At 36.2% G+C, this 12,980-nt stretch overlaps 1 protein-coding gene and 1 long non-coding RNA gene across 4 annotated transcripts in view; one reads left to right on the forward strand and one right to left on the reverse strand.

Moving 5' to 3' along the window:
• LOC137184997 (uncharacterized) lies at window positions 1–4,064 on the reverse strand. Its single transcript, XR_010928736.1, has 2 exons — window positions 2,394–4,064; window positions 1–655 (listed from the first exon to the last, which is right to left on the reverse strand). It is a non-coding gene; the product is annotated as an uncharacterized lncRNA (long non-coding RNA).
• The window catches only part of LOC137184994 (uncharacterized), a 45,103-nt gene continuing 34,504 nt past the window's right edge, over window positions 2,382–12,980 (forward strand). The window contains exons 1-9 of one of the 3 annotated variants that reach the window (XM_067593178.1): window positions 2,382–2,448; window positions 5,218–5,360; window positions 5,494–5,552; window positions 7,537–7,665; window positions 8,752–8,826; window positions 9,646–9,819; window positions 9,954–10,111; window positions 11,816–12,004; window positions 12,277–12,889. In XM_067593178.1, coding sequence (XP_067449279.1) covers window positions 5,523–5,552; window positions 7,537–7,665; window positions 8,752–8,826; window positions 9,646–9,819; window positions 9,954–10,111; window positions 11,816–12,004; window positions 12,277–12,889 — 1,368 coding nt within the window. In that variant the 5' untranslated portion in view covers window positions 2,382–2,448; window positions 5,218–5,360; window positions 5,494–5,522. Of the gene's footprint in view, window positions 2,449–4,319; window positions 4,352–5,217; window positions 5,553–7,536; window positions 7,666–8,751; window positions 8,827–9,645; window positions 9,820–9,953; window positions 10,112–11,815; window positions 12,005–12,276; window positions 12,890–12,980 lie in introns of all 3 variants that reach the window. The other 2 variants (XM_067593177.1, XM_067593176.1) reach the window with 2 other exon arrangements.

The raw sequence follows: 12,980 nt of genomic DNA on the forward strand, positions 1-12,980 counted from the left end.
TTCCTCCTCTATGCTGTCCGTCTCTTTCGACTGCTCACCCACGCTTTAAATCACCCATTAATTCAAAATTCACAACATAATCTGACATTTTGAAACAATTTGTATAGGTGACTAATGGACAAATGGGCGTAGTGATACTGTTGTAATGCGGTCACAGGTGCGTGTTTATCACTCCGGGACTGAAAAATGAAGCCAACGCTTATATATATTTATACATTTATATACAGTCAGTGGTCAATCTCCATAGCCCCCCATGTTAAAATGCCTAACTTTACAGCAGAAATAAACATGTTTACAGCCTGGTACAAAAAACATTCTATAGCTAATTTCCCTGTTCATGACAACTGTACGGACAACTTTTCAAATTTTGTATAACTCACCTATTTAAATTTATCAAGGCTTAAAGTTATGCATAATTAACGGTGTGGCCGCTTTGAGTGACAGTTCCATCACAGGCAAGTCGCTGCCATGGCAACAACGTTGGTTAAGTAGCGTAACCATGGCGTAACCGATTCACAGAGTGTAGGCGTAGCCGCAGCCGTTACTATGTCAGTTTATTTTCAGTTCATGGAAGTTAATTGTAACATTTTGGTCGCCTTAAAAGTCTTGTACAATATTTGGTTGTACTAAAAGACCATCTAAGGAGTTGGATGTTCTTTTTTTTTTTCTGGTAAGTACATTTTGTTTTAATGCTAGTGAAAATTAGCATTAGCGTTAGCATTATCAAAGTTAACCATAGATAGTAAATGCACCGTGCTAACAAAGCTAGCAGCTAGCAGCTAGCGTTTGGGTCAGTGCCACCCTCTCGTCCAAATATGGTCACTTCTGGCTCCAAAAATCCAAGATGGCAACAGTCAAAATTCAAACTCAAGGCTTCAAAACCAAAACACGGATGTATAATAAGAGCTGGATAGGCCAGTCAGCCTTGCAGCCAATTTTTCCCAGTGGCCACTCGTGGTATTGCAACGAAAAATCTCCCTGCAGCTCAAAAAACATTTTCCCTGTAGACCACCATTGTAAAAGAAACGTTTGTAAAACTGTTGACATTACCCCTCGAACTGCAAACGTCAATTATGACTCTTTCTATTATGAAATTTTGAACCATGGAGGTTTTATATTTGTAAAACCTCCATGTTCAAAAGGGGAGTCCACAAACCAATGGGTGACATCACGGTGGCTACGTTCACAGTTTTTTTTTTACAGTCTGTGGTTTCATAACATGATTGCAACCTAACGTCTAACTGACATCTACTGAAAGAAAGAAACGGGAACTGAGCATTCTTGAATTCAAAAGTAGTTAACGCTAAATATCAAACTGTCAGAAGGTGGAAAAGAAACTGAAGTGAACCGTGAAGCCACTCTGTACTCACAACAATATAAAGTATAAAGTGTTGCTAATAAGCTAATAATCAGCTCCATTGTTTTTAGCTAGCAGTGACGCAGTTCTGTTAAACAAACAAACAAGATGACCAATACAGCAACAAATGCAGTGAGACATTACATATGACAATTCATCTCTATAGATGAGAGGGGAAGACGTTAGATAACGTGACTCAGATACACACACACACTCTCTTTGTGTCCCTTTGGTCTCTAACTTAGTTTCTTTTCTGATGGTTAAATGTCTCTCTATGACTGTTCTGTGTATTATCTCTTCTTAATACAAATAAGATCATATAATATGCTGCAGGTTATTTGTCTGTACACTGTAGCTGGTGTGTTATCCAGTTTTTAGTGTATTGGTAGTTCAGTCACCTGTTGATGTGTAATCTGTGAATGACCCTGTGCAGAATATCTGGTTACCTGTGAGATTATATTTTCTCTGTGCTGTATATAATGAGTAATGAGTTTAAAGTAACAAGAACACTGTAGGCTAAGCTTTGTAAGGTATTTTTTGTATATTGTGCATGTAGAAAAGAGTATGTTAGTCATGTATTTGATATATTCTGTACATTAATGTGAACATAAACGTTTAGATCTGCGAAGAGCTGCAATCAGACTAATTGACAGAAAATTAATAGGCAACTATTTTGATAATCGAATAACCATTTAAGTAATTTTTCAATCAAAAATGCCAAACATTCACCAATCCAAGACTCTCAAATGAGAATTTACATTACTGTAAATCTAATACTTTACAGATTTGAGACACTTAAGGATGTCACCCTGGACTTCAGGATGTTGTTCAGGGTGCTTTTCACCATTTTCTGATGTTTTACTGACCAAAAATAATCAATAATACAAATTATCATTAGCTGCAACTCTAGACTTGTGAATTTTTAGTGTTCAGTCTTTTTAGTAAGCAGTACTGCTCTGTACCTGTATAAGATTATACAGCATGTTTACTAAGAAAATACATATACATTGGTAAAATGACACATTGTCTTTTGTACTTTACTTCTCTAGATGATGTGTCTGACTTGGCTTCTGAACCACTCCACTGCTAAAGTAAGTGCTTAGTTTCAGAGTTGATTTTATATCTGCAACTAATGATCATTTTCATCTGCCAATTATTTTTTCCAAATAATCAATTATTCATTTAGTTGATTAAATGTTAAAAAATAGTGAAAATGGCATTTACAGTTTCTCAGAGGCCATCGTGATGTCTTCAATTTGCTTGTTTTCAGTGACTAACAGTCCAAACATATAAAAGATAAGATAAGATATTCAATTCTCTGTCATATATGACTAAGAAAGCAAATCATCACATTTCAGAAGCTGGAACTATGTTAGTCATCATAATGTTGGACATGTTGATCAGTTTTGCCTGAAAAAAGACTGAAATGATTAATTAATTATGAAAATAATTGCTGATAAATTTTCTGTTGATCAACCAATCGATATATCATTGCAGCTCTAGTTGATTTAGCTGGCCGCTGTGGTTAAAATGAGCTACAACTGACAATGATTTGTACTGACCATTTCTTACGCCTACGTCATGATAAAGTGAGCCCTACTGCAATTCTGTGTGTTAAAACAGTTCACATTTTGTTGCGTGAGCATTTCTACAATACACAGAAACAAGATGCAGCCAGAATGCACAAGTTCTTAATTTCTCGTAACCCTTTCCTTGGGGGAAATCCAGTTGTGTCTTTTTAAAGAATGTCTTTTATTCCCATGTGTATATACTGTTGTTTTTGAGTAATATTAACAAACGACAAACAAAGCTTTGTACTTTTTCCTCATATTAGACCTCAAATGTTTTTTGTGAATAGGTTTGTTAAGATAATTCCTATTTATTCATTCTCAGAATGTCATAAAAGATGATTTTACTAGTACAGTAAAAAAGTGAGGTTTTCTTCAAAGTTGGCCTCTTATGTTTGCTAAATGCTGCCTCAGTTGAACTCACTGTCATATAAATCCTGTAACTTGAAAAAATTAAATTTGGACTCTACTCACTAAACTCTACTCGCATTGGAAACACATTTTTAGAGCCCTGTCACCTGACATCATAAATGTCATTATAAATGATACTGTCTTAATGGGACCTGGAGCCTTAAGAACAAAACAAATTCACTTTGGTGTTTCTTTTCTTACTGACATTTGTTTGTCTTCTTGTATTAATCCTGCTCAATTTATCCTAATCTGACTCTGAAGACTGTGCATTGTTGACTGGGTAGAAAGGGATGATGAAGGAGTAAGAGAAGAGTGGGGAATGTTAAAATGTTAACATGCAAAATTTTCATTACTTTATATTTTTATTTTGCTTTTGCCCTCAATGGAAAAATATTTAAAAAACAAAGGTATTCCTACATAAAATATAAATTTATTTTACTTCATTTTACCAATTTTTGGAAAATATTTAGTTAATTTCCAATTTCATTCAGTAATGCATGCACTTATACATAATATCAAACCTGTTCCAAAAGCATTTATTGAACAGTTGTGAGAAAAAGTTGTTGTTGGGGATAAACCTTTAATGAGTAAAGTCCCTCAGTATGTCTGTATCAAACGTGATGATACTTCCACATTTAAGCGAGTCAATACACTAATGTCTTGCCTTAAATTCTTGTTTCTCTTTCTCCGCTGCCCTCAGCTGACCAAAATCACATACTTCACTGATTTAATCAATCTTAAACCTTTATTTAAACACAATATCGTTATCCCCCCTCCTCACTCCATTTATGATGTGCACTGAAATACAAGAAAACTTGGACTTGCACTATTTTGAATTATATCACATACTGAGCATCAATTTGAAGACAATCAGCAAATAACTTATGTCACCTGACCTGTGCAAAGAAAAAAATTAGTGCACCATGTATCATAATTATACACAGGGGTTTTAATTACCAACTCTCTTCCTCTCTCTGCTGTAGCGGTTCCTTCTTTCTTTGTTTGAATGCTTCATGTGAGTATTTTTCTTAATGATCTTTACCTTGGTGGTTGTAATAATCAATGTCTCCCAAAGCCCAAGGTGACGTTCTCAAGTGCTGACCAACAGTCCACAACCCAAAGATATTCAGTTTACTGTCATAAAAGACTAATGAAACCAGAAAATATTTATAATTAAGAATCTGGAATCAGAGAATTTTGGTATATTTTGTTAAACAAGGACTCAAAACGACCAACCGTCACAACTGTAAAAATAATATAAATTAACAAAAATAGAAAAAACATAAAAACAAAAGCTGAAAATAGAATATTAACACGTACATAATATTCTTCTTTAATCAAACCTATCAAGGGAAAATCTTTTGTAAGAATAAGATGAAAATATATGTAAAAAAAAAGTGTGTTGCTTTTTAATTTTGCAGGTTGTGAATTTTTCCTTTAAATACAGTAAAATTATATTTATATTTCATGTTAGTACTCTCTGTGTAGGAATCCATAAGAAATCTCAGCAAATATGTTAAAGATCAACTCCAGTATATAAAATATTCTACTTTGAATAATAATTTGTATCTGATATGTTTTTTTTTTCCCAACAAAAGTTAAATTAATTTGTTAAAATCCTTAAAATTACATCTATTCTTTCTCATCTCATTAAAAATTGCACAGTAAATCATCCAGCTAAAGGAACAAGAAGAAAAACATATTTCTGAGTGGAAGGATTTTTTTTATGAGCAATATAAATTGTATTACTGTATTGTAATAGTATTGTATTAATATTGGTAAGCTTTCTCCTGGAGAAAATCAGAGAAAGCAGCAGATAAAGCACACTGTCCTGCGTGTGGAGACACGTAAACTGTTTTTGAAATGTTTGCTGTCTTGCAGAGAAATCTTGTGTGTTGCTGGGGGTGTGACTGACTTACCTAGAAGAGGTGTAACTTGAGCTGAAAGAGGGCGGAGGTAGAAAGAGTGACACAAATTACAGCATTTTTCCCTTTTCCCGGTCAGAGGAGCAGATCTCTGTCCAGGTTTGCACACAAAAAAACCCCCACAGAACAAAACACCATTCATATCTTTGCTGTAAAAGAGGAACAGTTTCATGGATTGAGGAGCTGCATGGATTTTTGTGTGAAATCTGAGAAGTCATGATGCCAACTTTAGGTGCAAAGAAGAAAGAAAATCCATCCAGAATGGACAGACAAATTACAGCCTTGCCACAGGTAAGATTTCAGTTAATATGCTTAGACAAGAAAGCAAACATCAAATAGCAAGTTCTTCTAACAGCAGGTGACAAGATCTAATTTACTGTGTTTTTGAAGGCGTAAAATCAGTGCATCTGCAGATGAGTCATTAAATAACAGCTTTACTGTATTTTAGGTTCCACTGAAAACAACCCCCTCACTTTCATTAACGTCAAGTGTGTGCGGCAAGATGAGACAAAGTTTTGGTTCAGTTTATGGGAGTCTCTCATGCATTTTTACTTCCTCAATTTGACCTGACTTCCCTGCTGTCAGTAGTTTCCCACATAACTGAGGCCTTATTTACTCAGAAATGTGGCAAACAATGACTGATTTAAGGAAGACAGTATGTTCCTGTAATAGCCTGCGTTTGACAGATGCACACGTTGATTGTACTTTGTTAGTTCCTCATTACTTCCAGTGAGCTGAGACTAACACGCGCTGACCTCTGTTGCTCAATTTGTAATGGAAAGAAAATCAGTTTGATCTTGTCTTTCTTATCCACAACCATGCATATCTGCACTGTATGAAAGTCAATGGAAGACGACAGTAAAGCCTAAAGGACGTTAAAAGATCTGAAAATGCTTTGTTTATCAAATGTTAGGATACTTAAAAGGGCTTGATTTGTCACTTTGAAGAGCTCTGGTATTTTTACTGTGTATCTGAAGTTTCAACCACACTTGGTCGTTTTTAAGGGAGGTTCAATATAAGGTCAGATACAGCCTTTTATATAAATAAAGCCTGTACATCCCATACCAGGTGGTAATCCTTAATCAGTGACATAATCAACATGTCACAGGGGTGCACCTTAGTTCATCATAGTCACTTAACATTAAAAAAAAATAGTCCAATTGAAATTAAACTGCCTTTTTTGTCCACTACAGCATGCATATCTGCTCTGTAAACACTGATCCTGTGTTCTCCTTTGAGAACATGGCAACTTAACTTGTTGAATGAGCCAACAAACAAACATTCACCAGGGAAAAGAACACTGCTAACGTCATTTTGCAGGCTAGATGGCTAATTAGCTGCTTAGCTAATTAAACAGCTTGTTAACGTACCTGCAAATGTCACTTCAGTCCGGTTAGATGCTGGTTTGGTCTTTGCTCTTCAAAATGACTGCTAGTGACACGCTGTCTGTCCATGACTTTAGCTTTATCTCTGTCGGTATGGTTTAACATTGCTAGATAATATCAATCAAACAACAAAACTAATTATAATATGTTAAAAACAAAAAAAAACATGTTAATATTGTTTTTGACTTCAAAGAGGGATGATTAAATATGATTTCAGTTGGACTTTAAGAGAATACATTCACGTTTCTATGCAGTTTTTGACACCAAGAGGCAGATGATAAAGACTAGTATATGCTTTAGAGTATGTCCCAAAAATGTAAGGGCTACAAATGAATGAACAAATGGGCCTGTATTAATTTATCCATTGTTAAAAAAAAACAAAAAAACAAACAAAAAAAACATTATATATATATATATATATATATATATATATATATATATATATATATATATATATATATATATATATATATATATATATATATATATATATATATATATATATATATATATATATAAGATATAAGATATATATATATAAGATATACATATATGTATATATAATATACATATATATGCATATATATATATAGAGAGAGAGAGAGAGAGAGAGAGAGAGAGAGACAGAGAGAGAGAGAGAGAGAGAGTGTTAAGGGCCAAGCTAAACAGTTGAACAGTATAGACTATGCTCTATATACTGTAGAGACATAAGATGCAATACAAACAACATTGAATTATTATTTCATCAATAAGCAAAAAAGACATGTTTATATGACTATTTATACACACATATTTACTAAACACATGTCAGTAGTTGATTTCAAAATGAATTGAGATGCTATAAAAGAGAAACTTTATGTTTTTATTTACTGGGTTGTTTGTGATTTCAGCTGAGCAATGAGATGCAGCTGAGCATCATGAACAAGGTGAAGAACGGAGAGTTGTCCATCGAGGATGCTCTGAACCAAGCTAGGAAGGATGAGGAGCAGCTGTTCAAAATGCAGAGCCTGGCTGAAGAGGTACCAGCGTTCAAAGAGAGATTTCCATTTCTTTTTAATTGTAAAGCAGGTCAAGGTGCTATATGCATAATGTGAAAGTATCAAATGCACACAGACTGTATTCAAAAACTGTGCCTTTAAACGAGCCGTTAGGACTTCTGTAAGGTTATGATGACACAACTATATGCTCAACGCTTCCCCCATCATAATGAAACAGAATATATTATTTATGTTATTGACCAAGTTTATGTGCACTTGTTTCATTTCAGCTCAGTGTGAGAATCTCTACTGAGTTTTGCTGTCATATATTGTCACGCTAGTTTCTCTTCTCTTCTCTGCTCTCTGCGTGCTACGATCTGTTACCCGTGGTTGGCCTGGGTGTACGTTTGTCAGAAAACAGCCAGCCAATCAGAAGAGAGGGGCATTGATTAGACACAATAGCCTGTTTCAGGCTGAGTGAGACAGAGGGGATGCATCCACGGCTTGTAAAGCTGTAACTAGGTGCTTTTTGACCATAAAAACATGCAAATGTCTGTAAATAGAACACGAAAATGAAAATGTTAAACTGGGAAAGGGGCATATTATGACCTCTTTAAACCAAACTCCCTCAATATTTTGTGCACTGTGATCCCATGACTCCAGTGGTTAATAAGTTTTTTATAATACTTTTTAGAACCAATGTCTTAGAAATCATTTCATCTAACTCTCTGCCACTTTGACATGTTATCAAGTTTAAAGACATTATCTGCATTATATAACGCTTTGTAAACTCTTTGTTACCTACTTTAACTTGGAGGAAACCAGTCTTAAAATCACAATCTTGTTCCCCATGTGTGTCTTTTGTCTTCCCTAAACATTGTTGTGTTAGTAAGCTGCTCGTCCTGCTCGATCGGTTTTAAACTAAATCTCTCTCTGACCAGTTCAATTTGCTCAAAGGTATTCATGTGAAGGAATGTGGCAGGTGTTTTTTGTTCAGCGCTGTAGCAGGAAACAGTCTTAAAATTACCTTGTTTTTACATTCATATGTTAATGTTACTAGAAGGTGTTTTCCCAGCGGGTAATTATGTCTTACATTGTGTTTTTTTTATTTTTTGGCTGCTGTTGCAGGAACAGCTCCCATCACAGTACAACTTCAGTGTTCACAAGCATGGCCGATACAGGTGGCAGAAGCGGGTTCTTCAGGTGAGTTAAAAATAAAATAAAACAAGACTAAGTGTCTAAAACCCACACTTAGAGGTTAGTGTAGCCCCAGTTTGTGCTTCACATGTATTCAGGTCACAAAGATAACCTCATAATATCTACAAGATATTTATAAGATATTTATTTTTAAAAACACAGAATTCTCCAACACTCTCCTAACCATCTGGATGACAAAAATATTCTGTATGCTGCACAATAAAAATAAAAAAAATAAAAAAAATTGTTTTAAACTTGTTTCCCAAGCTGCAACTCTGTTTTCTATCCATGTAGCTGGTGGGCTGCCATATGTTTTGATTCAGGAACAAAGGCACAGCTTGGGAAAAGGGTTAAAAGTATTTTTTATCATTCAGCGGACAGAATATTTTTTCATCCAGATGGTTAGAAGATACCTTCAGAATAGCGGTTTTTAAACATTGCTGGTTAATTATCTTTTAGAGAAACTGATGTTGACCTCTGTGACCTGGATGTCTGCTAATACATGAGAGGCACAAATTGGGTCTAGATACAGTGATACCTTGAGGGTCCGTATGCTAAAATAATGTTTAGCAGGTATGTTTACCATCATCATTAGTTTAGGTTTTAACATTTTCTAGCTCTACATAAAAATTACACCTGAGGTTGATGGGAATGTCATTTGTTTTGCATCTATTTGGTCAGAATACCTAGCATGGCTGAAAAACTATATCAGAAGATCCACTATGAATCATTTTCACTGGGTTATATGCAGTTATGCATATATGCAGTTATATTTGTATAATGTACACATGCACTAATTTAAACTCTCCTATTGTGAACATCCAGATTGATTTCAAGACAAAAATGCTGTGCAGCATAGAGAAAGGCATCATCAAGCGACAACTTCCCTTCTCCATAGTCAAGAACTGTGATGATGGCGTCGGTTCCAGGTTCTCCATTTCTTTTAAAGGACATCATGATTATGAATTGGAGGCCACTTCACTGGAGGACAAACACAAGGTGAAACTTTACTATTTATACTGAATAAAACTCTGTTGGACCTGTTATCATGTAAAATTGTGTTAAGAAGAGGGAAAATATAATTCTTGTTTTTCTCTTTTTTTTTTGGCTGGTGATTCTGTCTTTTTGAGCAGATGATGCAGCTCGTGAATCAGATCATTTACAGGAACATATACACAGATCCTGAAGAGGGCAATGCGGAGACACATCAGCAGCCTCAAGCGTCACAGTGCCTTCGCGAAGGCGTCTTGTTGCTGCACAGAGGCGGCCTGGCGTCATTCAGATGGGTGAAGTACGGATGTGTCCTCATTACTGTAGCACTGCTATTTTAAAACAAATGTGCATCTTTTTTAACGAGATTATTCTTCGCAGCTACATGTTCAATCTATTCTCGGTTACAACATTATACATCTTTTCACAAATCAGGACTTTGTTCCATTTCCAGACTACATACCATATGGATTTGAAGCAGGTTTTGAGTTTGGAGAATGGACACAATTACATATCCCCTCCAGACATGTAAAGACATATAACAGATTTAAGACATATGAAATATGTTTTGAATAATAATTTATGTCTGATATGTTTTTTGCACTAAAAATTTAAATTACCTTGTATAAAAGAAAGCTCAGTTCTCAGTGCATGTGTCCTTGAAGCTTCATGTTTCCGAATCACACTTTTTGTATATTGGACCACAACCGGCTTTCACTTGTGATGTCACATAATCATGTAGATACACATCTTAAACTCAGATTGAAGGTGAGGTGTAAGGTGAGTGGGACTGAACATGTCAGTAGAAAGGAAATGGAGGAGCTCCTCCCAGCTGCAAAACAGTAAATGAATTGTTTGTCATTTTGAGAATTACGCTTATTCACTTTCTTACTGAAAGTAAATGAGAAGATTGATCCTCTTCTCTCAAGAGTGGTTCTGATCTTCTCATCTGACTCTATGCAAGAAAGCAAATATGTGAATTACTCAAAATATACAACTATTCTTTTAAAACAAATTAAAATGGCATGAGACATCCAAGCAAGGGCTTGGAAAACAAATTAAACTGCAGATTAATTTCTCGATTCATCGATTAATCGTTTTGTCTGTAAAATGTCAGAAAATAGTGAAAATTGCATAATTTCTTACAGCTCATGGTGACAACTTCAGATGTCTTGTTTTATCTGATCAGCCGTCCAAAATCCAAAGATAATCAGCTTACTCTCATGTATGACACAGAAAAGCATCACATGGTCACATTCAAGAAACTGCAACCAGCAAATTTTTAGCGTTTTTCATTGAAAAAAAAAGACTAAAATGATTATTTGACTATGAAGATGGTTGTTGGGTAATTTTCTGTTGATTGACTGATTGATTAATCGTTGCAGCTCTAAAGAAATATGTATTAAATCTGGAAAAACATTTTGCTTTCCTTTGATAAGTTTAATTGATAATGGTATCACAGAGTCACAGTTTGATTGGTGCTCTTGTTGGGTCATTTCCTGTTATTTTAAAACAGTAAAGTACACTAACTACAAAAACAGTATATTAACAATTATTATCCATGTAGTGACTTGATTTTGACAAAATAAAAAAAACCTCAGCCACAGTGAGGGGCTGTTACCGAGATATGTAATCAAACATCTGCAGACTTGTGCTTAAGATGTATTTATTTACCACCCTGTACCAGTACAGCCTTTGCTACACACACACTTACACCAATAACTTGCATGAAAACAAACAAAAAAAGGCTTAAAGATTAGCCTCTAAATGGCGGTCAAAAAAACTGTGTGCTTCTCCCGGTAAGCAGCACACCTGAGGAGTTATTGCCTCTTCTTCTACATATGCATTTCCATGTGCTGCTGTCCGATACGCCACCTACTGTGGCAACTAGGGAATGACACACACATAGATACAAATGGCTCTAACAATCCATACTTAATACAATTTGTATATTGTGTGGGGCACAGCTCACATTAAACATTACTCCTTCTTCATTGTGTTCCAGGTATGAGGCCCAGCTCCACCCAGGCCAGCTGATACTGGTCCCCTTCAGGCTGCGAGGCACCGCTGACGGCGAGGCGACGTCCTCGGTGCCCGTGTCCACCGTGATTCACCTGTCAGATGGTGACACCAGCATACAGAAATCTCATAGCCCCGACACTTTCACCCTGATCACCCATAAAAATGAGTACCAGTGAGTGAAAATTAAAATCTGGAAATATCACAACAGCAAGCAGTTAATGAATCTAACACATCTGCTGCGTTTATTTTCCAAGTAATTTACAGCCTTGTAATAGCGTGTATTTTCAGTCGGCAGTCTATAAATCAAACTCCTCCGCCACCGAGCAGTCATGAGGCGGCCTTGTTTGAGTGATATTGTCATAAGTATAGGCCTAGAGTGTTAATTACCAGACTTTTACTCTGCTAATAATGGAAGATGAGTTAAGTTATGTTCATTTATTTCAGCTTCAAGGTGCCTGTATCAGATCAAACAACTGCTCCAGGGGATGTCCAGAGGGAGCAGGATGATTGGGTCAACGCCATCTACAAACTGTGTTCAGAGTGGAAGAGGAAGTCCAAGGGTGGACACATGTTTATGGAAACTCTGCGACATCTCAGCATAGACGAAGACACAGAGGACACCGATACAGATCTCGAGTCTAGCGGCGGATTTAGCGGCGTTAATACGACTAATAATTACTCTCCAGTTGATTATCCAAATTCGGTTCCCGCTTCTGGTGGCGGGGATCATGACACGAGTCAAAGTTATCCCCCAGCAGATTATACAGAGCCTGTCCCTAAACCTCGCAGCCCAGGGAAGACTGCTGTTCAGGTTGTTGGACCGGATATTTTGCCCTCTGTCCCGTCACCACCCTCTCCGCCCTCACCCTCCCATATGGCCCTCACACCTCCTCCTGCAGTCCCAGAGTCTCTTGGCCATGAATCAGAGTCGCCAATTGTGAAAGTTCCTTCACCCCCGAGTATCCCGGCCCCTCCACCTTTACCCTCCAAGTTTAAGACGAGCTCAAGAAAATCACGCACCAAGGCTTTCCACTGGGACCTAGTTGGCTCAGAGAAGGTAACAGTGTCACTTTGCAGTTCATACTTCATTCATTAAGACTCTAAATTACCATATTTTCATAGTTAAATATAAAGCTTACAAATGGTCT

This window comes from Thunnus thynnus, chromosome 6, assembly GCF_963924715.1.
Source record: "Thunnus thynnus chromosome 6, fThuThy2.1, whole genome shotgun sequence".
Classification (NCBI taxonomy): Eukaryota; Metazoa; Chordata; class Actinopteri; order Scombriformes; family Scombridae; genus Thunnus; species Thunnus thynnus.